At 39.4% G+C, this 21,953-nt stretch overlaps 1 protein-coding gene across 8 annotated transcripts in view; it reads left to right on the forward strand.

Annotated features, from left to right (window-relative positions):
* Positions 1-2,163: 2,163 nt before the first annotated feature.
* Positions 2,164-21,953, forward strand: part of ZNF236 (zinc finger protein 236) — a gene marked incomplete at its 5' end in the record, with an annotated part of 83,832 nt that continues 64,042 nt past the window's right edge. For 5 of the 8 annotated variants that reach the window (XR_014228209.1, XM_082312302.1, XM_082312303.1 and 2 more), the window contains 4 exons: positions 2,482-2,542; positions 14,771-14,913; positions 16,231-16,395; positions 20,737-20,915. Coding sequence is in view for 7 of the 8 variants with exons in the window: in XM_082312302.1 (XP_082168428.1) it covers positions 2,482-2,542; positions 14,771-14,913; positions 16,231-16,395; positions 20,737-20,915 (548 nt within the window). Of the gene's footprint in view, positions 2,201-2,329; positions 2,421-2,481; positions 2,543-14,770; positions 14,914-16,230; positions 16,396-20,736; positions 20,916-21,953 lie in introns of those variants that run through there. The other 3 variants (XM_082312308.1, XM_082312307.1, XM_082312306.1) reach the window with 3 other exon arrangements.

Below are 21,953 nucleotides of genomic sequence, written 5' to 3' on the forward strand. Positions count from 1 at the left end.
AATTATCTAAATATTGCTTACCCAACCTTAGCCTTCAGGAAGGAGTGAAACCTTGCATTCCAAAAACCTGATTTCGGTCTTTGATATGATTAGATTTGGCAGCTAAAGGCAAGTTTTTAGATGTAATTTAATTAGGTATCTCAAAGGCATTTAACTTAGAACTGATGAAAAAAATAGCTCCGTACATTTGCAACAGAACAAGATAAATGAATTAACAAAGTGGTAATTAACATTCAACGATGAGAAAACTATTAAGTAATGTTTTGCGACTGTAGTTTACAGGTATCGGTACCCAGCCTGCCCTATTTTTTTGATTAGTGATCTGAAGTACCTGCTTAATACTATTTGCAGAGACTGTATAAAATGACATTAAAGTAATACATGTAATAAATGAGGACAGGGTCATCCAGCTTGCTTAACTAAGCCTACATCATAATAAATGTGCTTTAATGCAGGCTACTGAATCACTGTATGGTCTGAAACAAAGAAACCTGCCAGGTGCTGGCCGTATGGGATGGGGGAAGGAAACAAGGGATATCCTGAAAAGCAGTGAGAAGAACTTGAGCATTTTAACAGTTGAGCAACTAAGCAGCCCTTCGGCTGGGGCTGCACGGCTAGAAGGCGCGTCCCCTGGGTGGTGGATAGGGGATCCCTCTCTGGAGGGTGCACCGGATAAAATTGAAGAAGGTGCCGCGAACCAACGCAGCCTAAGGGAAGGCCACCCTGACAGAAAAACCACTGGCCCTCCAAGTCATGGGGGTTGGGCAGGAGGCCAACTACCTCCTCCCGGAAAAAAAAAAAAAAAGTTGCAGAAACGACGAGCATCAACTTTGAGATGGAGAAAATCAGTAATGAAGTGAGGAGGAGGAGATGGAACTGGATCGGTCATGTCTTGAGGAAAAAACCAACAGAAGACTGCGCTGTGGCCCTTGGGACTCCAGAGCATGCAGCCGCAGACCGATCGAAGTGGAAGAACGATGTTCGCGCCTTGTGTGCCTCCTGGCACTGAGAGAATTCAGATCAGAACTAAGCAGCAGCAACCTGGTTCAGCGGCAAGTGGGTTTTGGATCAATCTTTGGGTGAAAGACTGAGTAGCCAAAAAAAAGGGGGGGGGGGGTGCTTATCACCGTAGGCAGTATTCTCATAGGAGTTCCCTTTGTACAGAAATATACCCTTTTTAGAAGGATATTTAAAAATTAAAAGGTGCAGAAAGAAAATGTAACTCAGAGAAAGCTTTAGAATCTTAAATAGGTCAAACTATTGAGATAATGAAAAAAGATTATTCAAGTCACCCATCAAAAGCAAGTGTTTTGTATTAAAAGTTTTATTCAGCAAGGAAGAGGTGTAATAAAAATCTCACTTTAGAAACTGCAGCTCTATGAATTCAAAGATGACATGTAGCAGTGCCTCTGGAGGCAATGACAGCCATGAAGCACTGGAACAGGCTACCAATAAAAACATCTCCATTTTTACTGATACCTTTCCAGAGGGCACACTTCCAATGCACACAAGTTATAGGTGGCAAAATTAAGTATTATGGCTTATGATACCCAAAAACTGCTATTAAATAATCCAGTGATCTTTTATGACCCCCCCCAAGACCTCCTCACGCAGTACATGACTCAGGCATCAGAGCTCAGAAACGTGACAGGTATTTAAGCAGCAAAGCCCACCAGCCCCGACAGGGATTCGTGGTGGGGGCAAACGCGCCTCGAGAGCCGGGGTGAGCCCCATGCCCGCCGTGCACACGTTGTGCACCTCTCAGGCTAAAACCAGAATTCCCGCAGGGCGCAAGAAGGGAAGGCGGGGAACGATCGCCCCCAGGGAACGGCACCGCGGCTCTGGCCGAAGCCGGCCTAAGCCCGCTCCGCCTGTTTCTGTGCTCTGAATGGGAAACTTCATCCCTGCTGCTGGCGCGACCCGCAGGCAGGCCCGCAGCCCCAGCCCCGCAACCGGTAAGACCGGAGGCCCCGACGGGCTCGGGCTCAGGCCCAGCCCCAGTGGGGCGCGGCCCCCACCGCCGCCCTGCGCATGCGCCGCCGCCCCCGGATATACCACCCCCCCGCACGTAGGCATCCCGCGCGTGCGCACCCGACCCTCCTCGCCACCGCCCCTCCGCGACCTCTTTCACGCCGCCGCATACCCCCCCCCGCCCGGCGTTGGCGAGGCGCTCACTGCGCCTGCGCCGCCCGGCCTTGCCGTGAGTTCGCCTCTTCCCCGCTCGCCCCTCTCCGCTCCCCCTCCCGCCGCCGCCCCGGGCCCGTGTGCGCCTGCGCCAGTCCCCCACCCGCCGCCCCCCGCCGCGGTGCCTCCGTGCTCCCGCCGCGCCGAGCGGCCCGTGTGTAGGGGCCGGGTTCGCTCTCCCGTCCCCGCCCCCTCGTCCCCCCTTCACCAACCGCCGCTTCCTCCGCCGTTGCCAAGTGTGTGTGTGTGCGCGCGCTGGGGGGGGTGGGGGGGGCAGGGGGGAGGGAGGGGGCAGCCATGCCGAGGGGGCGGCCTCCCAAACCCAGCAGGGAGAGTAGCGAGGCCGGCACCGCGTCAGGTAAACAGGGCGGCCGGGCCAGCGCGGTAGGCGCCCGGGGGTTGGAGGCTGGGGAGCCGCCAGAAGGCGAAAAGCCTCCGCGGGCTCCGCATATAGTCCCCGGATATGGGGGAGGAAGGCCGGGTCTATTGTGCGAGTGTATAGGCGAGAGGGCGGAGGGGAGGGAGCCTGGCCCGGCCCTGCGGAATGATACCGGGCGGGCAGCGGCCGCCGCCCCACACGGCGCGGCGGAGGGGAGCCGCCTCGGCCCGCCGAGCCCCGCCGCCTGCCCGCAGCTTCCCGCCTCCCGCTCGGGGCGCGGCAGCGGCGGCTGCAATGGCCCCTCGCCCGCGGAGCGGGTCGCGGCGCGGCCGTTGCCTTCGCTTGCCGCCCCGTGGTGGGGCGGGCGGCGAGGCCGCCGGCGGAGAAGGGTTTCTCGGCCCAGGCCGGCGGCCTTGCCTTCCTCTTCCTCCGGCCGCGGTGCGGGTTCTGCCGGTGCCGGCCTGGCCGGAGGCGGCGAGGGCCGGAGGAAGAGCCCGGGCGGGCTTGCGGCGGGCAGGACAGGAAGGCTGCCGAGTCCTTCCGCCGCTCTCCTCCTTCCCCTCGCACTGCCTCCCCTCCCCCCGGGCCAAATTAACGAGAGCTTCCAATAAAGGATGATAAACGCGTGAAAATACGATTCAACTCTTCCATCTCTCTGATTACAAGAAGGAGAGCTTTCATTTTTTTGAGGCTTTAAAAAACACCTTTGTAGTCGTTTTCTTTGTGAGTATATGTATAAAAAAGAACTGGTTTTCTTTCCCGAACGTGTATTCGTTGTCTCACACTTTAATTTTTAAATCTTTGCTTGCATTTTAGTGTCGTTGATGACTAAAGGATACTAAAGGATAGGATTGGTTTGATGGGCTTGGGTTTTTTTGACAGCGGTATGTAACTAGTGAGTTTTAGGGCTCTTTTGTGTAGTTCATTCCTGCTGATGTTACTAGGGATCTGTGAGTAATATCTGAATAAAGCCCACAAACTGCAAAAACACTGTGTTTCAGGTAGACCTGAAACCCTCATCAGTGACTTCGCTTTCAGCACAAGCATGCAGCAGTAGATATTTTTTTTTTCTTTTACCACATAGAACGGGGAGAGATTTCATAAAACATTTAAATACCATGGTTATTTCAGTCACTAAAAGTCAACTAATTAATATTTCCAGTATATATTTAGAATGTCTGGTTTTCTGAATGCTTGCAGATGAGCTCTGGCTCCTCAAGGGGAATGTGTAGGTGAGCCTTCTGTAGACTACTTTTTGTAGAATTGAAATGTGCTGGCAGGCAAAAAAGAAATAATGCTGTACTGTTACATGGGTGTTGGGAAATTGGATATAATGTTTTTTGCAGTATGGAAAGCCAAATGGTCCACAGGTTCCTAGCAGAAGCTTTTATTGTGTTTTCTTTTTTTGTTGGAGCCGTTGATCTCAGCTTTTGAACACTAAATAATAAGTGTATAAAGGACCCAAAGAGCTTTGGCTGTTACCAGTTTTGGAAGCTGAAGGGTTTTTTTAAAGTTTATTTTAACTAAAATGTCTACTTAATTCTCTAGTAGTTCTTGCAAGGGTACACGTGTATCATATGCATGTAAGCTTCTATAATAGTGGCACGATGTATGAATGAGAAAAAGAGCAAGACTGGGACAAGCTGTCCAGAAAAAGTGCCTAGTAGCTGTATCCCTTTTGCTTGTAGCTGGACCTTGGGTCTTAGACCCTTCCTATGGTAAGAGGTATGGCTGACAGGACTTAGTGAGTTTGATCATACGTTGTATTTTTCATGTATTTAATTTTTTTAAAAAGAAATTTGCTAATTTATTAGTGAAATTGTTCCATAGAGAGAGTTTGATTGCAGACAGCCGTTTAGAATTAAAGGGTCTGGGGCTACCACAGGGATTCAGAGACTTCTGCAGTCTGCAATTGCAAGGACTCTGCCCTGTATAGGCAAATATTGTGGGTTGTGGAGTCTTTGGTCCTTGAGATTTCAGCAGTTTGGGAAAACAGCAAAGTCAGTGTTGGCAAGCGTCACTTTTTTTCTGCACTTACATGTGGCTAAAGGAAGGTCATAAATGAAGAAGCTCTGGCTGAGCAGGACAGCTTGGGAAATTTATGTTCTCAGGACATTGGGCTTTTTGTCCCATTAAGGTACAGGCTGACAGACTTTGAAAACTGGTTGTGAATTCCATAGGCTTCACTTTCGGCAGGAGGAATTTTATTCGGAAAATAGCTGTTTACAAAAATAAAGTACATGTCTTTTGCTTAGGAAATTGTACGTTTTTAGGTTTTGTTCCTTTTCAGTATGGTCACGGCAGAGAAGTGTTACTCTCTGTAGTTGTACAGTCTGTATGTTTGTCGTAATACAGCTTTGTTTGGAAGAAAATAAAGGTGAATCAGTAATGTTTTGTTGTGCAGCTTCCTTAGACTTCTTTAATCGCCACGCATGTCACATACTAGAACATGTTCTTTGTTCTAGGGAAATTAAATATGTTAAATAACAACCTGAACTATAGGCAGCAATAGTCAAAACAATATCTTGACCTCAGTGGCTGCTATTCTAAGAGGACTTTTTTTGCATTGGTAGTTTTTTCCCAAAAATGTCTTGCGATTATCCTTTTTTTTTTTTTTTTTTTTTAAATAAACTTAATTGAACTGTTCAAATTGACCTCTCTGATGGGCACAAACTGAAACACAGGAGGGTCTGGCTGAGCGTAAGGAGACACTTCTTTACTGTGAGGGTGACTGAGCACTGGCATTGGTTACATGTGGATGTTGTGGAGTCTCCTTCCATAGAGATACTCAGAAACCATCTGTACACAGACCTGCGCAACTGGCTCTAGGTGGCCCTGATTGAGGAGAGGGGCTGGACAAGATGACCTCCAGAGGTCCCTTCCAACCTTAACCATTCTGTGATTCTCTTTTGAGGTGGATGAAGTATAGGGTATGATTCTCAAGAAGCTTAAAAGAGCTCATCGTCTGTGATTTGGGATTTTGCTGCTGCTTGATTCTTGCTCTGGCTGCTTAGCAGTGGTTGTAGAGCAAATCCTTTCACAGAGGTGCGGCAGGTCCTTGGCTCTTGCCTGTCTGAAAATTTCAGCATGAGACCTTGAATATATATGCAACAAGAAGACTGCATTAGAGAGAATACAACTCCATGCAGATGTTTTTAAAGAAAGAAAAGGACAAGCAGCTCTTAACACATAATTGGTGTTAAAACACTAATAATACATTTACACAGGTTCTCGTGATCTAGCCTCTAACCTGAGAAGGAAGTTAAAAAAGAATTATTCACGTGTGTGGCCTCAGAGTTTCCAGTGTGGCTGCTGTCGTTCTAAGTAACCCACATTACAGCATTTGAACTATGTCAGAGTTTTAGGCCATGTGAATTTTCTATAGTCTGTTGTGCATCGTTGCCAGCGTTCATTTGAGAACCACCGGCTGAGGGGCAGTTCTGTTTACTCTGTTCCCTTAGGAGTCTCTGTAAGACACTAGAAAGCAATTTCCACTGCTGTTGTGCAGCTAAGGTAGCACAAATAAAACATGCAGGGGAACATTTATTGTCTTCTATTTATGTTGGTATACGTTTTCTCGTGCCCCTTTCTGAATATATTTATTTCTCTGATTTAAGCTTGGATATCTTGGCGATACTTTCTTAGTAATAATCCCTCAAACTGTTGCCTTTACTTTTAGTTTTACTAACTGACTTTGCATAATGTATTCTTCGTATGTTTTCTTTAAGACATTAGTGTAATAGACAATGGTAATTTTAAATATTTTTGGAGCCTGGGAGAAGTGCCTCAAAACTGAAAAGAAAAAGCCTTGAAAAACACAAGTGTTTTGGAAGGTGCAATATGATTTTGCTTTGAGAAAAGTTTTTAAAAATATGGTAGGCTTCATATTGTAGGGATGTTATTTTGAAAAATCTTACTCAACTCTTTCTTTTAATTAGAATTTAGCAATGAAGAGTTGCTATTAAGCTGGAATTGAAATAAATACCAGGCTTGTACTGTTCAGTTAGATAGCTAATGAAAAGACAATGTTGGAAGACATATTTTTTATAGATCCAGAGTAATATTTTGGGTGCTTATGGCTACTTTATTAGCTACTATAGTGGACAAGGGTTTTCTGTAGGTCCAGTGAAAACTTAGGTGAAAACTTGAGACTTTGTCAGTGGTTCTTTCTGCTAATTTCTGTTTGTCCCAATAAATGTGTAGTTGTCACCATGAGTTAGTAGTCACTGCTTTGCTATTTCTGTTGTTATTTCAGGTGTATGAGAAGGATTTTGAAGACTCTATTACTGTTCTTGCACCCTCAGTCTTCTTTTCTTCCTCTATGTTTTCCTTCCCCATAGTGAAGGTCCTTTCTATTTGTACCAGTGCTGCTTGTCACTGAATAGCAGCAACATGAAATGAGCAGTTTTGACTTTCACAACTGTCTGATCATTTTCAAATGGCAGAAGAGGAATTTTTTTAACAGCAAAGTGAAGTATTTGCAGGGTGTACGGAAGCAGTTTTTAAGCCTAGAGTGTATGTTCTATATTTAAACTCAAAGACTACTTCTACACAAGTTTAAACTGAATTCCTTTATGAGTGCAGTTAAAACTGAGTATTTTGTGCCTTCAGAGGGCATGAATTTTAACAGAATTCACATATGAGGAGTGGTAAATATTAAATACATACAGACAAGAAACACAGAGAAGGCAATGTAGCTTTAAGTCTGCCTCTGCAGAACTGGCTCTGTTTTGTTTGCTGCCTGTCAGTCCTCTAGCATCAGTTAGGGTGTGGGTATACTGAATTAGGGGGAAGTCAGTTCTGAGGCTTTACATTCCCATTTTGTATTATTGAAGAAAAATACAACTCGAACTCGCCAGTTAAGTCTTCCCTGAATTTATATGATGTGGATTATTTTAGTAGTTGTGCACTAGGATTTTATCTGGTGACCTCTAACCGACAAGAGAAGAATAGGTGAGTGATGTTATGCAGGCAAGAATGAAGAGGTTGTGGTACTGCTTTTGTGATGTGGGCTAGATCTTTTAAATACGATAGGTACAGGTAATTCCAACATGCAGGAGGGACAACTCCTCAAACTTTTTCCTTAGAAAAGGTAATCTTTAGGCTTTAATAGTGATACTTTTGTTTGGTCATCTCACTGTTCTGCAGTAACAAAATTAAGTTTATGTGTGAGGGGTATGTTGGGTCTCAGCAAGAAGAAGATAGACTTAGATTACACTGATGTACTTTAATTCCACACTAGTTCCTCACCATAGTTGAAATATGTCTGTGCCTTTTCCCCAGTAATCTATGCAGTTAAATAACCTGTATTTAAGTTACGGCTGTGTGATAACTTCAGCCCTTGTTCTGTCCCTTCTCTGTAGCTTTCTGCTGATTGCAGGTCCTCATTATTTTGATCCTTATTGCAGTTGCGCTCATACCTTTATACTTCATTCATTCCTATGCATTAAGTACTTCCGAATATAATTAAATTTCTATTCGAGAACTCTCATGTCTTTGAGTTTTTCTGCTGTAGTTGGATTGTGTTCCCTCTCGGGGAGAGGGAAGATCAGCTAGCAAATCATTTAGTTCATTCTGAAATTTCTGTTAACAGTGTAGTGGCTGGGCACAGGAAAGGGTCAAGGTCTCAAGCGTGAGACATCCAAATCATATGAAAACAAACAGCTGAAAAATGCTACCTTGGTATATTCATATGCAGCTGTCAAAAAAGTGTAACTCCTGTTTTGGAATATTTAGCAATAAATATAGCAATATTTATCTGAATGTCAGATGAAGCTATCAGAGTTGGTTAAGGAAATGCCAATTTTCAGTTATCTGTAGATTAGGATGATGTGGATGGTATATCTATGTGGTGGGTTGACCCTGGCTAGCAATTAAGCACCTTCCAGCCGTTCACTCACTTCCCTCTGCAGTAGGGTGGGAGACAGAATTGGAATAGCAAAAGCAAGAAAAAGCTTGTGGGTTGAGATGAAGACAGTTTAATAAATGAAGGAAAAAAGTAAAAAAAACCCAACCAACCAACACAAAAACCCAGCCAAGTGGTGCCAAGGCAAACGTTCACCACCTCTCACAAGCAGACTGCTGCTCGGTCAGTCTTTGAGCAAAGACTCCCCTGGGAGGACCACCCCCAAGCTTGTATCGCTGAGCATGATGTTGCATGGCACGCAACATCCCTTTGGTTAGTTTGCGTCAGCTGTCCTCTCCAACCTCTCTCCCACCCTCAGCCTACTCATTGTGGGGGCAGAGTGAGAAACAGAGAAGGCCTTCACGCTGTACAAGCACTGCTCAGCAACAGCTAAAACATTGGTGCGTTACCAGCATTGTTTCGATCACAAATTTAAAATACAGCACCATATGGGCTGCTATGAAGAAAGTTAACTCCATCCCAGCCAGACCCAGTGCAATCTATTTAGCATTTAACCAGCTACGCCAGAGCTATTAATTCTGTCAGGCCTCTCTGCTGCCTGCAGCGCATCAGTGTGGCTGCGCAGCTTCTGGAGTCATCTGTGGTCCCGAAAGGAGTGCAGCTGCTTTGTGGTGGCAAATGCTGAGCAACTGGCACCTGGACATCCATCTCAGCAGTGTGCCCCTGGAAGCTAAGCATCTGGACTGGTACTGCTTTAAATTCCAGATTGATTATTGACCAAAACATTATAAAACTACTTTGTCTTATATGAGCAAATCTTAATTTCTGGATTTTGGTCTGATACATGGATTGAGAGTTGTCTTTCCCCTGCTCCTCCCATTGGAGGTTATGAGGAATGACTGTTTATTGTTTTTGTTTGAGTGCTGAGCTAGGTTTAAACTAACCTGATTCTTTTAAGTTTGCAGAACTAAGCAAAATGTTTTATCGTTTGTGTTCTATGACTTCAAGTGTAGTATGAGGAAGCATCAATATTGCCATCACTGTTTTGTTCTCTTGTCCTACCACTTTCTTTCCACTCGTAAATTAGTAAATAGGTTTTGATAGGGTCATACCCTTTTGTCCCTAAACTTGCCAGCTGCCATTTAACTTCAGTGACAAGTTTTCATCCATTAATTCCGCAAGCTTGAGTGTTGTATTCGCAGTGTCCTCTCAGTTGGATGCGAGTAGACTATTAGAGATCTAATAAGGCTGTGCTGCGTTTACAGCTGAATGAGTCCATCTGCGCCTTGCAGAGAGGATTGCAGGCTGCCATGAGGCACAGCGCTGCTTACATAAGGAAGAGTTGGGAGCGCTCTAATTCTGTCTTCCTCCTTCCACACTGAGTTGTCATCAGTGGCTTATAGCAGAGAGCACCTGCTTGCTGACTCAGCTCCCGAGGTCAAGTTTTCATGGAGGCTGTGTCGCAGAAGTAGCTGAGTTGCCCCGAAGCTTGATTGCTGCTGCTCTGTGAGGGACAATTAATGTGAAAAGAACTTAAAGGTTGTAACAGTAAGAGCATTTAAATAAGTCCATCTTTAAACTGCAAGTTTATTATCATTGCTAGGTACTTTGCAAATCTGATTCTGGTGGTTTTGGGCACTTTGGACAAACTGAGAATACAGACAAAATGTATGTTTGACAGTGCCTAATGAGCTAAGTGCTCCCTGTTTAGTTTAATTGTATTGACACTTGACTGTCTCTCTCAAGCTGTGAAGGAATAGGGTTGATTTATCTTGCAACTAGACAAACATGCACATTGCAAAAAAAAAAATGGAAAATGACAGTAGCTTTGGCACTGTTTCCGTGCATTTAATATTAATAAATAGCAGTGGTTTAAACTTTGCGGCTGTTCAGTGAGGTTTATCATTTGTTGTAGTGTGCAGACCTGAAAGAATCACTTACTTTCCAGGGGATTTGTTACTCTGATATTCATTTTGTGTTTTCTCTCTGTGTGTGTTTGTTTATGGATGTCAGTAAGTAGCTCCTGTCTAGTAAGAGCATGCCAGTTTTTCATGTAATTTTGTTGACATTATATGCTTAATCAGTTAACATCTTCCCTAACTGAAAACTCAAACTTTTAATTCTGTGTGGTTGACTTGAATGGCATTCTGTTAGTTCATCAACAGACAGCAGACTTATGTTTTCATCTGGACAGAATATATCTGACAATAAATAGATTGCTTAATCTGTGTACCTAATATTTATATTTTTCTGAGAGCATAGGTACCATAATAGCCATTCATGATAGGGTTGCTAATCTGATGAATGATGAATTGTGACCATCAAATGCTATGTCACATATGTCAGTATTTTTAGTTTGTTTCCCTTTGGTACTCAGGGAAAGTTTAGAGTTTGTTTGGTTGGTTATTTTTTTTTTTTAATTAATAAATTTCACAGTGCATTTAGAAGTATAGGATCCATACCCCACTGCCAGCTTCTCGAATTGACATCATCTGTGTGGTTTTGGGTGTTGAAAAATACTGGCCTTTCAGATAGATTCAGTATTTTGCAGTGTTTGGCTTGTTTCATGATCCAAGCCAATGTGTCTGAAAGCATTTTTTCTCTGATTTAAGGAAAGATGATTGCACAACTGGGTTTTATTGCAGGTTTCCCTGAAACGTGGTAACATAGGCTATTACTTTGGCTTGCTATGATATAGAGGTATCAGTGTAAATAGTGTCTTCATCTGGTTATTAATTCTTGTAACAAAAAACTCTGTCAAGCTTTTATTCCATTTTTATATTGAAATGAAGACAGACCCAAGTCATACTTTGAGTCTGTGACACCTGCCTGAAAAGTCAAAATATAGCTAGCTTGTTACTTTTTTAATTGGCAATGTCTTTCCTGTTTTTCTGTCTTCGCAGTTCTATACAGCATAACAGTTTTGTTGTTGCTGTTATCCAATTGCTTGATTTCAGTAGGGATATTATTCTGAATACTCTTCTTGTTACTGGAAGAATAGAATAAAAAGTCACTTCCTGCATCTTTAATAAAAGGGAGCTGTGCAACTCTCAGAAATACCCAGTATTTGGCTGGTAATAGAGGACCAAACTATTTTAGTGAGAATATGAGTAAAAAAAGATTACTATAGTCTCATCTTTCCCTTAAGCTACTTCAGACATAGTGTTAAGGAATAAATGAATTTGTGTTTTCATTTTAATCTACATTAGATCTTAATCCTGCCCTTTGAGTGGAAGTGAAACAATTGAACTTTCAGAGTTCTTTTAAATCCAAACTGGATTGTTTTTCTATTCATACCGGCTGTAACTACTTAGGGCAGTCTTCAGCCTGACCTTCCAACAGTTGAGCCTTTGAAGATTTCTGTAATCTAACCTAAATTGATTTGCTGTGCCTTATCCTTAGGGATTTCTGCAAAAAGAGTCCTCTACCAAGTCAAGCTGGACCTTACAGTCCAGTTGCTGATTCTAGGGTCCAGTCCTGACTCCCAAACATCTTTCTTTTGCTCTTTAGCAATATGAAAGATAGGATCAAAAAAGCATAAGGTTTGGTTTTGGGAAGAGTTGCAAAGATTTTCTTTGAAAGAGGAATGCTTAAGATGTTACAGACACAGGCGATGAATTTTCTAAATGCGTGCATTCTGTTTCTTCTTCCCTGGAGTCTGAAGGCCTTTAGGAAGGCAGAAAGGCTTGCAGGCAGCTCAGAGTTTATGATCACCCATGAACTAGTCTTGAGAAACTCCTGACGCTTTGACACGGGGTGTGATGTGCTCAACTCCTCATTTCCCAAAGTTTAGGCTGTTTTTCTGTTCTTTCCTATGAAATATTTTAAGATTATGCTTTTGTTACGCCTTTCTGTTCATTTTAGTGGTGATCATTTCCTTCTTTTTAAAGAAAAGCTGAAATATCTTCTTCCTGTGTATTTCTGCATCAGGTGGTATGATTTCATACACTTATAGTTATCAAATTCTGTTGAAACATCACAAGGATATTTAATTTTTCATTAACATATAATTAATTTGAACTTCTTTTTGAATTCCAGAAGAAAATTCATAGCCTGTAGATTAATCAGTATTGCGGTTGATACAGATATGATACACATTGTAATAAAAATGATAGAAATGTTATTGACCTAAAAAGTAAGTAATTTGGTAATATTATTCAGACACTAGTGAGCATGTAGCTTTTTCTGTGTCTGAAATTGTAGAGAAGTTAGCACCTTTGATTATTTCAAATTTACGCTTTCGCTACTTCAATGGCTTAGGCATTGTTTTTGTATGTTGTCCGGTGTCTTTGATCTCGAGAGTGAATGTTTAAAGATGATAATCTCTTTGGTTCATGGAGAAGGTTTAAAGGCCTTTCTAAAGTCATGGATTGGATCATTTTTCAGTTGTCAATTTAAAGTGAGAGGTCAGGCCTTCATGGAGTTGAACAATTACTCCTTTTTCTAGGGGAAAGGAAAGGTTCTTGCATTATGTTTTCATATAGTCCAAGTATTGGGGTAGATTTTTTTCACCTCTCTCTTTCTTGTCATGCCAGTATTTACAGAAACTGATTTTGTGCCCTTTATTCTACTCAGGTATGTTTATCACAAGGATGCCTAAAGGACAGTGTCTTGTAATTAAAGCTGTGCTTTTCAGCTTTTGAAGAATTGTGACCATTTCAGGGATGTTATTGATAGTGTCTGCATATACTATGAATTTACAGTTGAGAGTCCTTTAAAGGATGCAGTAGGCTTAACTTTATATGTGTTAAAGATTTGTGATGGTTAAGCAAAGTATTTCTCTCTAACAGAAAGACATGTAACTAAACTTTGCAAAGCAGAAATCAGTTGGGCAGCTTAGTCCAGAAATGGGAAGTCTGAGTCCTCAGGACATTGTTTTTAGTTGTGATTTTTCGCCCAAAACATCTTGTGCTGAAATGTTTCCTAGAGCTTCCTCAACTACAAGCTGTTTAAGTTTATTTGTGATAATTTTAGCAGGAAAAAAAGGTGTTCAGGATGTGAGGTACTGATTCTTTTTTTTTTTTTTTTCTTCCCTTGTAAATGATGTGTTGAATGAGATGGGACTTTGCGGTAGGTGCAATACTGAGCAGAAATACTATATGAATTGTAATCTTTGGTTTCCTCTGAGGAAATGTAAACAGGATGCTGTAAATTTCTAGTTGTGTTGTTACTTCCTATGCCTAATTCTTTCATACGTGGTGAGGAGTACTGACTTTCTTAAAGGGAAACATCAGGCCTTGCATGTCTAGATAATAAAATCAACATTACCATTTTTTTGCATCCTGTTGCATTCTGTTGTTGATGTGCTTTGTTGAGTTGTGTCAGCGTTTGAAACTGAATTCTATGGGGTTTTTCTCTTCAGTGTCCTTAACCTGCAGCATGAGTCAATTAATTTTTATTTTCATTTTAGTACTACTGCTTTGAATGATCTTACATATTTTAACCCCTGCTGCCAATTGCTTTTCTTAAAGTTTTTCTTAAATAAAGATAACTTCCTTAGTAATACAGTATCTTCTCAAGTGTAAAATGTTCTTGGCTTACTTGGATTAATATTTTCCTGATATCTTAAATATTTATGGGCCTGACTTCAGCCATTTGAGCAAGACGATATAGAAGCTTGCAACTTGTATATCAAAAGTTGTGTGACTGTAGGAGTTCAAAGCAAGAAAACTGCGTGGGCTTAGACTGAGTCTATCAAAAAAAAAAAAATCTTTTTCTTCGTTGAATTCATGTGTACACAGTTTAACTTGCAGTTTATTGCATCTCTTAGCTATTTGAAACATTGGTGTTGGTTTTACAACTGTAAAGGTAACTAATAAAGGTTTTACATTGCGAGAAGTAGAACAAAGAAAAGATGCCTAAGTTTTTCTTAAAGAAAAAAAAAAGAGAGAGAGAGAGGAAGGAGGGGGGGAGGGCAGAAAACCTGTGTAGTCAGAACTCCTGACTAAGTTGTATTAAAAAGTTTTTTTTAAGAAACACGTGATGTCATATTATTAAAAGTAACCCTTGGCAGTATCTTTACTCATATCTAGTGTATTTGGCAGCATTTTATTTTGTTGCAAACTTGATGGGTGTTTATGAAGCACAGAAAGAATTTATTTCAAATTACTAGAAAAAGGTGATTAGTTAGAGGGATGGATATATTCTGTTGATCCTGTGTCAATGGAAGCAGTAATGTTTATGTCTGAGATCTTCAAGATCCCACAAAGTTAGAATCTTGTATAAGTCAAAATCTTACAAGAGTTTGAATATATTCTGCTTCAAAGAATTCTGTTTTTTACAATAAATTATAAGTAAATGAAATGTGACTTCATACAAATGTTTCGATGCTTGTTTTGTAGATGATGTTCTGACACCGAATATAGAGGACAGTAATTTTCCCTACCAAGTACCCAACTTCCATAAGTGTGAGATCTGTTTGCTGTCTTTTCCAAAAGAGACCCAGTTCCAGCGCCATATGAGGGATCATGAGCAAAATGACAAGGTATGAATTTTAGTAGATAAAAACTTAGAAAATATATTGATATTGTACATTGATATTTTCGTATACTGACAAGTAAAGCTAACACAAGACTTCATTTTCAGTTTTTTTTAATCACATCACTAATAATTACTACTTGGGGACCTCAGAGTTTTATGAAGTTTCTCTTTCATGTTTCCTCATGTTTCCTTTTAGACAGGACCTTACTTCCATGCCATTTAGTTAGGTAGTTGTTTCCAGTTCAGTAATTTTTAATTTTAGCCATTTTCTTTGTTTTATAAAATAGATGAAAAAATAGATGGGCTTCTTCTAATTGAATTTGCAAACTGATTCTACACGTTAGCAATAAAAAGAAAATAATGCTTATATTGATTAACTGGACCCCGCTAGTCTCTCATAGCTGTTTTCAATAATGTCAAGCAACCTAATCTAGTATGTATGTATTAGTCAGTAGATTAATGTCATCACTTTAGCTGCTAACAAATCAAATTGGGGAAAGAATGAGAAAAATACAGATATGTGATTAAGACTGGACTGACTTCTTAAATGAAGCTTTTGCTACGGGTTTCATCTGTAAATCTGAAGCATTTCATTTCTGTTCCTTGCTTTCTATTTTACAAAGCTAAAATTACTTTACATGTGATGGAAAAATAATTTTATTACTGATTGAGGTAGCTGTAGATACAGATTAATTTTTACAAAATGTAGAACTTTGAGATGATAATTCATGTGTACAAAGAACTACTTACACAAGTTTCAATGTTGTAAAGTTGATATATAAAAATGGAAGTTGATATTGTTAAAACCATGCTATTGCACACTTGTATAAGAGCCTTTATAGCTAAAAGTGAAGGTGCTCTTAAAGAATGAAAACTGATTGTGCTCATATCAATTGAAGAGCAGTCAATCCTAGCATAAACTAAGCTCTTTGCTCTTTTGATTATTAATTTTGCTTAAGGAGAAGTTCATGACCTTAGTTAAAGTAGGAAAATTTATTTCCATCTCTTGCTCATTCTTCTCTCCTCCTAACTTCACTCTTCTTGGACAGTCTGTTTTGAGTCTCTGCTTTCTTTAGCTCCCCTGCCTTCTTTCCCCATATGCTCTTGGGAGTGCTGTATTTGCATTTTCAGTAGTGAGATGCAAAGAAGAGAAAATAATTAAGACTGGTATTATTAAGGATCGTTATCTTTTGTAGGCACTTGAATTGCTCTTTTTTTATTTTAAACATTTTGATTTGTATGGTTATATGTGTCACCTAGGGTATATGTAACTTATGGGAAGATTGAATTTTGTCTTTATTTTTGTGCTTTTAACAAACAGCCTCACCGATGTGACCAGTGTCCTATGTCATTTAATGTTGAATTCAACTTGACACTTCATAAATGTACTCACAATGGTGAAGATCCTACATGTCCTGTGTGCAACAAGAAATTCTCCAGAGTAGCCAGTCTGAAAGCTCATATAATGCTACATGAGAAAGAAGAGGTAATTCATTAAACCTCATAATTTAAATTTTGAAAAGACATGTCATAATGGTTGTACTTAATCCCTTACCTACATGCTTTAGATTGGAGGATTGAATAAATGGTCTCTTTTCAGAAGAAATATAAAACTTTTAGTGGGGAGTCTGTTTTAATAATAGTAGCAGAAATTAATATACTGGAAATAAGCAATATGATATATGAGCATTGACTGATTAGTTATTTACAAATACTTTTATTTTGAAGCAATTTCTGTGATTTCAAGTACATTGACAAGCCCACAGGTAATAGTCTGGGTGATCATTTTTGATGGCAGATGTCATGGTGAGGCATTCTCACCATCTATATCTTGCATCATGAAGCTGTTTCCTTATCTAGAACTCCCACCCCTTTTTTGAGCGGTTATTTCGCTTGAGAAGACTTCTTGCTCCTTCCCCTCTCACAGTTTCATTTTCCGTTTTCATAAGGCATTGTTTAAATTCTTAGCAAACAGTTAATGCATAGTAGTATTTTGCACACTTTATAGTTGTTACAGCGTTACTGCAGTTGCCAGAGTTGATTGTACTGCCCAGAATACCAAGTTTTCAATCATGTAATTACCTCTTCCTCCTGCGAAGGCTTTTTTGAAACTGCACTCTGCATTGGAGAATTGGAGCTGAGTCAAGGGTGCACTTTTATTGTCAGACTTTTAATCATAAATACAACAACTGTATGTTTCTCCATACCAACTGCAGACAGCTTACAGCAGTTTTTACCACTAGGTTTGGGATGATAGGCCTGTTTGCATTTTTCCCTAAACCAGGCAGGGAATGCCATCTGTAGACAATGTGTTCATTCTTTAATCTTGTTATCAGTTTACATTTTGTCATGTACACAACCAAGTTAAAATGAGAGGGCTTGAATACAATTTTGTTGCATGTTAATGTATCTATAATGATACATAGTTTAATGGGTATTTATTGGGGAAATTTGATTTATGAATTGCTAAAAACATCAGAATAAGGAAACCGAGCATCAAGAAAGATGCCTAAGATTTTTAGTATTCATTTCTATCACTAAGTGATTTTTCATCCACTTCAGCTGCTCTGATTTTGATACTTAGTGCAGATGTCAGAAGAATAGGTTGTGTGATGCCTTTCAATTTAAAATTCAATGTGCAGCTTAAAAATTAAACTTATATTAACACCTTTCAATTGCTAATGAATATATTCTTGTAACACTCCATCGTTCTGTAATAAAACAGATGAACATAACAGTAAATTCACAGAGAATTGCAAGAATGACTTTCCCAATAGTTATGCACTGGGCCTGTAGGAAAGCTGCAATTTGAACCTGAAGCCGAGGGTCTTGATGATGGCACTAGCTGTCATTCAGGAGTTTTTCCTAATGTGCAGGATAAGAAGTTATCAGTGTAGTACATTCTCCCTCCTGTTTGCTATCACTTTCTTACTCTTGCTGTTAGAAAGGCTGAAAATCTGAAAACAGAGCAAAAATACGTGCTCGCTTACTCATACGTAGCAGTTGAGGAGACTACTGCCCAAAGCTGAGGTTTGGGTAACTGTAGTCTTGCTTTGTGCTGCATCAGCCAGCTTTATCTGCAGGTGAGTGCAGAAGGGCAGTAACCAGAAACTAGTGTGATTAGCTTCTTGAGCTCTCCAGCTGGGATTGGGAGAGCATATCTATCTGTGTTGAAATGCAGATTTTTGTGATTGATTGCTCCTGTCAGAGATTCCAGAAGGAATTTTCTGGGCTATTTAAATCTATTTTGCAAGAAACTACCTTTTATCGTCATGTTCTTTAGTGATTTGTGTGTGATAAACTGGTGTAATGGAAAAAAAAACATGTTTGAAATTCCTCAGTTAAAGGTAGCTTTCTTCTAAGAAGTTATAAAGAACATACCTTGTGTAAATATGCCTGACCTTGTAGAGGATTCTTGCTTTTGTCCATTTCCTCAGTGGGAATAGACAGTGGTACGTTTTGGCCTGGTGAGGCAGCAATGCTAAATACAAACTGAAAAATTCTAGTTTATATCATTAAAATGGCTAATATGTCTTTTTTCTTCATGAGCATGAGGTTTTCTTGGGCTTTAGGAAAACCTTAATATGTTGACAAAGTTAAAACTGATATTTGGTGGATATAGAGTAAAAATTCCATTATTAAAAAATCCTGTTCTTTTTGGTTTTTGTTTTTTTTTTTAAGAATGTTCACTGTATTTGATTTATCCTGTCTTATAATTCAGTAGCAATGGTCTTTGAAAAAGTGCAAATTAAAATCTTCTTTTACAGATGGTAGGAGTCATTGGTACTAAACAGGTGAAGATTGTGAGTTCCGAAGTGTTCCTTCAGATATTGCATCTGATAAGATAAAGATAGTTAATACAGGCAGAATTAGATGAATAAAGCTTTCTAAAATTATTTTTGAGTTTGGGAATTTTACGTATTATCTAGCAATGTATGAACAGCCCCTTTTGTGTAATGTTAGAAGGTGGGTTTAACCATAATGAGGTTAAGAATGTGCAGTTACTTGTTCTGTGTGTGGTGGTGGATTTTTTTAGTTTGCTTGAGGAGCAAAAAAATAAATCTGGTACTGCTTATTCCAGAGAGAGGCTATTGGGTTTGATATATTGCTGGTTTTTTGTACAGTTTTTCTATTTTACCATGTCCTTGCTTTCCTACAGCAAATTCTACAGTAATGAGTAAGACTACATAGACTTTCATTGTCTCAAATACTTCTTAGGCTGTTCTTTCGTTTGTGGAAGTTGCTTAATAGAATAATAATAATAATAGCAATGTAATGTCATAGGTAATGTCTGTCTGAAAAATGCTGAGAAGCAATTGACAAACTCGCAATTTTGGGGACCATGAGCTTGATGTAGTATGCATTGTAAGTGTCTCTTCAGGTAATTTTTCCCCACTTGTACAAAAGGATTGTCATAAACCAAATTTTTTGTGTAAGAACAATATTTTTCAATAAGAAGTATTCTTATTCAGATTTGAATGTAGATCGTGGAAAAGAATGTAATATTTATTTATTGTCCCACACTGTGATTTGAGCCTGGTAATAAAGATGTCTAGGTTAGATTAAACAAGTCATTTTTGAGGTAGTATTTAATTTCATTAAAGGACTTCAGATTTTTAAGTTTTTGTGTGGAAACATCTGGCGATATTGCATAATTTTTGTTTTTTTCAGACTTAGGGAACAAATTTATTGTCAAAGCACTTTAAAAATAGCACTGCATATCTTTGTTCCTCTTGATTAAAACATTCTTGTCAATGTTTTTATTTAAATGGACACTTTCCTCCCCCCATGTTGATCATTCAAGGAGGAAAATAAAAAGGGGGGGAGGATAAAAAACCACTTCCATTTGCAGTGGTAATTACAATTATTGAAAAATGAACCGAGATGAAAACTGTCTGAAGTTACTTACGCACACCAGTAAGGAACATGTAACAGATGTATTGCCAAAGAGATGGTGAATATTTTTAGACATTTAATCTTAACTCTCTGCTTAGATTTTATAAAATAAAGATATACTGAGAAATGAAATTAATGGTTTTGAAAAGCAAAAGGAAGTCAGATAAATGCAGAGCTTTTAGTTTTCATGGAAACAATATTTGACTTTGATTCTTCCTCTAAATTTCAGAGAAATGGCAGTGCTTTTGCATTAAACATTACAAGTATGATTTACATTCTAAATGACGTGGAATATTAATGTAACTGGAAAGTGGTATGTTTAACACTGCTGTAAAATTAATGGGTTGAAGTGATACCTGTCAAAACTATTATGTGTCCCTATTTATTTCTATTGTCTTTTCTGTGAAGACAGCTTAAGAAAAGTTGGTAGTAATTGTGGTGTGGGATTAGTGTTTAAAAGTAAGTGGCAATTTGTATCATTTTAACCAGTAAAAGTGTAAAATCCCTGAATCTACAGTTAAGATGTTTCTGCTTAGAAAGTAGTATTTTTTACAAATGTTTATGTAGACCATTGTGTAATGGCACTGAGGTAAGTTTCTGTGTGTACCTTGAAATAGCCTACCAAGGAACTAAGAAGTGGTGGTGAGGATGGTACTGAACTGCTTGTTTCTGCTACCATATAAACTTTTTCAGAATCCAGTTTCAGTGGAGTTTCTTAAAATAAAAATATTATAATAAGGTTGCAGTGATTATTGTTTATGATTTATATTATGGGGCTCAGAAACCTTTTTTGCTTGTATACTTTTATTGCTGCTTGCTTCCAGCTGCCAGTGTCCATAGAAGGATACATTCATCTACTTGAGCAAAGCTTGTGCAAGTGTACTGCTGTTTGGGAATCTTTTGAAAAATCAGTCTCTATTATCTCTTTCAGAATCTTATCTGTTCAGAGTGTGGAGATGAATTTACTTTACAGAGTCAGCTGTCCATACACATGGAAGAACATCGTCAAGAATTGGCAGGCAGTAGGATCCACAGCTGCAAGTCTTGCAAAAAGGAATTTGAAACTTCCTCACAGCTAAAGGAGCATATGAAAACCCACTATAAAATAAGGTGACAATCACGGGATTGTAACAAAATGAGATGTTACTTTTATCGTGATTGCTGGGGGAAGCAGGAGTAGCATTTCCAGTCAGCAAAGTACTGTGATCTATGCAGATCACTTCTTTTCTTTGGTATGCTGTTATGAAATGGCTTTTTTTTTTTTTTTTTTTAAACCTTGCTAAAGTAGGTGGTTATTTTTAGAGGCCTTTTGATTTTTTGCTGTTTTCATATTTAGGCACTGATACTAAGCATAGTTCCATCTCCTAGCTATTTGTAAACACAGGCAAAGTTTTTCTGATACAGAGTGATTTTTGAATTGTGTTTATGTGGGATTTTAAAGGCTAATGGCAGTACATTGAAGAAAATGCATACTAATTTTATGTAGCAGTTATTGTAATTGCAAAAATCCTAATGCTTACCTTCTGCAAAGAAGTAAGTTGTTCCTTGCAGTTTAATAGTCTTTTGCAAGTAGTCCTTGCCACAACCTGCTGTGAGTTTCTTGTAAATCTGAAAAAGCGCAAAATGAAGGGGAAAAACCAGGCCTAATAAATGCTGTTCTTACTTTTGGTGAAAATTTGTTCTGATCTTCCTTTCAGCTCTCTAGTTTAACTTCACTTTTAGGAAGGTGAAAATTACTTTAAGTTAGAAGAAAGAAAAGCTTAAGTCTATTGGTTTAGTTTGTACATTAAGAAAGCCTAAGGCTTTTGACAGGCGCTCTCTCTTAATCTTTACTCTGTTTGTATAAAAACCAGATGGGAAAAATATATATTTAAAAATGAGAAATATTGGGTATTTCCAGTTATTTTTATTAGCAGATGGTGCAGGTTGTGAGTTCTTAATAGTTGTGTTCCAGGAGGTTTAAAAAAGTATTGTTGTAGATTTCCATTTGCAAATTGAAAATTGAGGTGATGTTGTTATGTTTCTATTGAGTTACATATTACTACACACAAAAAAAACCTTCTTCTTATGGACATCTCCTGTGTAAGTTAGGATGACTAAATAATGAATGGATGAATTAATCTAATATGATGGCTGTGATTTTGAAAG

This window comes from Platalea leucorodia (genome assembly GCF_965183815.1).
Source record: "Platalea leucorodia genome assembly, chromosome: 1".
NCBI classification, from domain to species: domain Eukaryota; kingdom Metazoa; phylum Chordata; class Aves; order Pelecaniformes; family Threskiornithidae; genus Platalea; species Platalea leucorodia.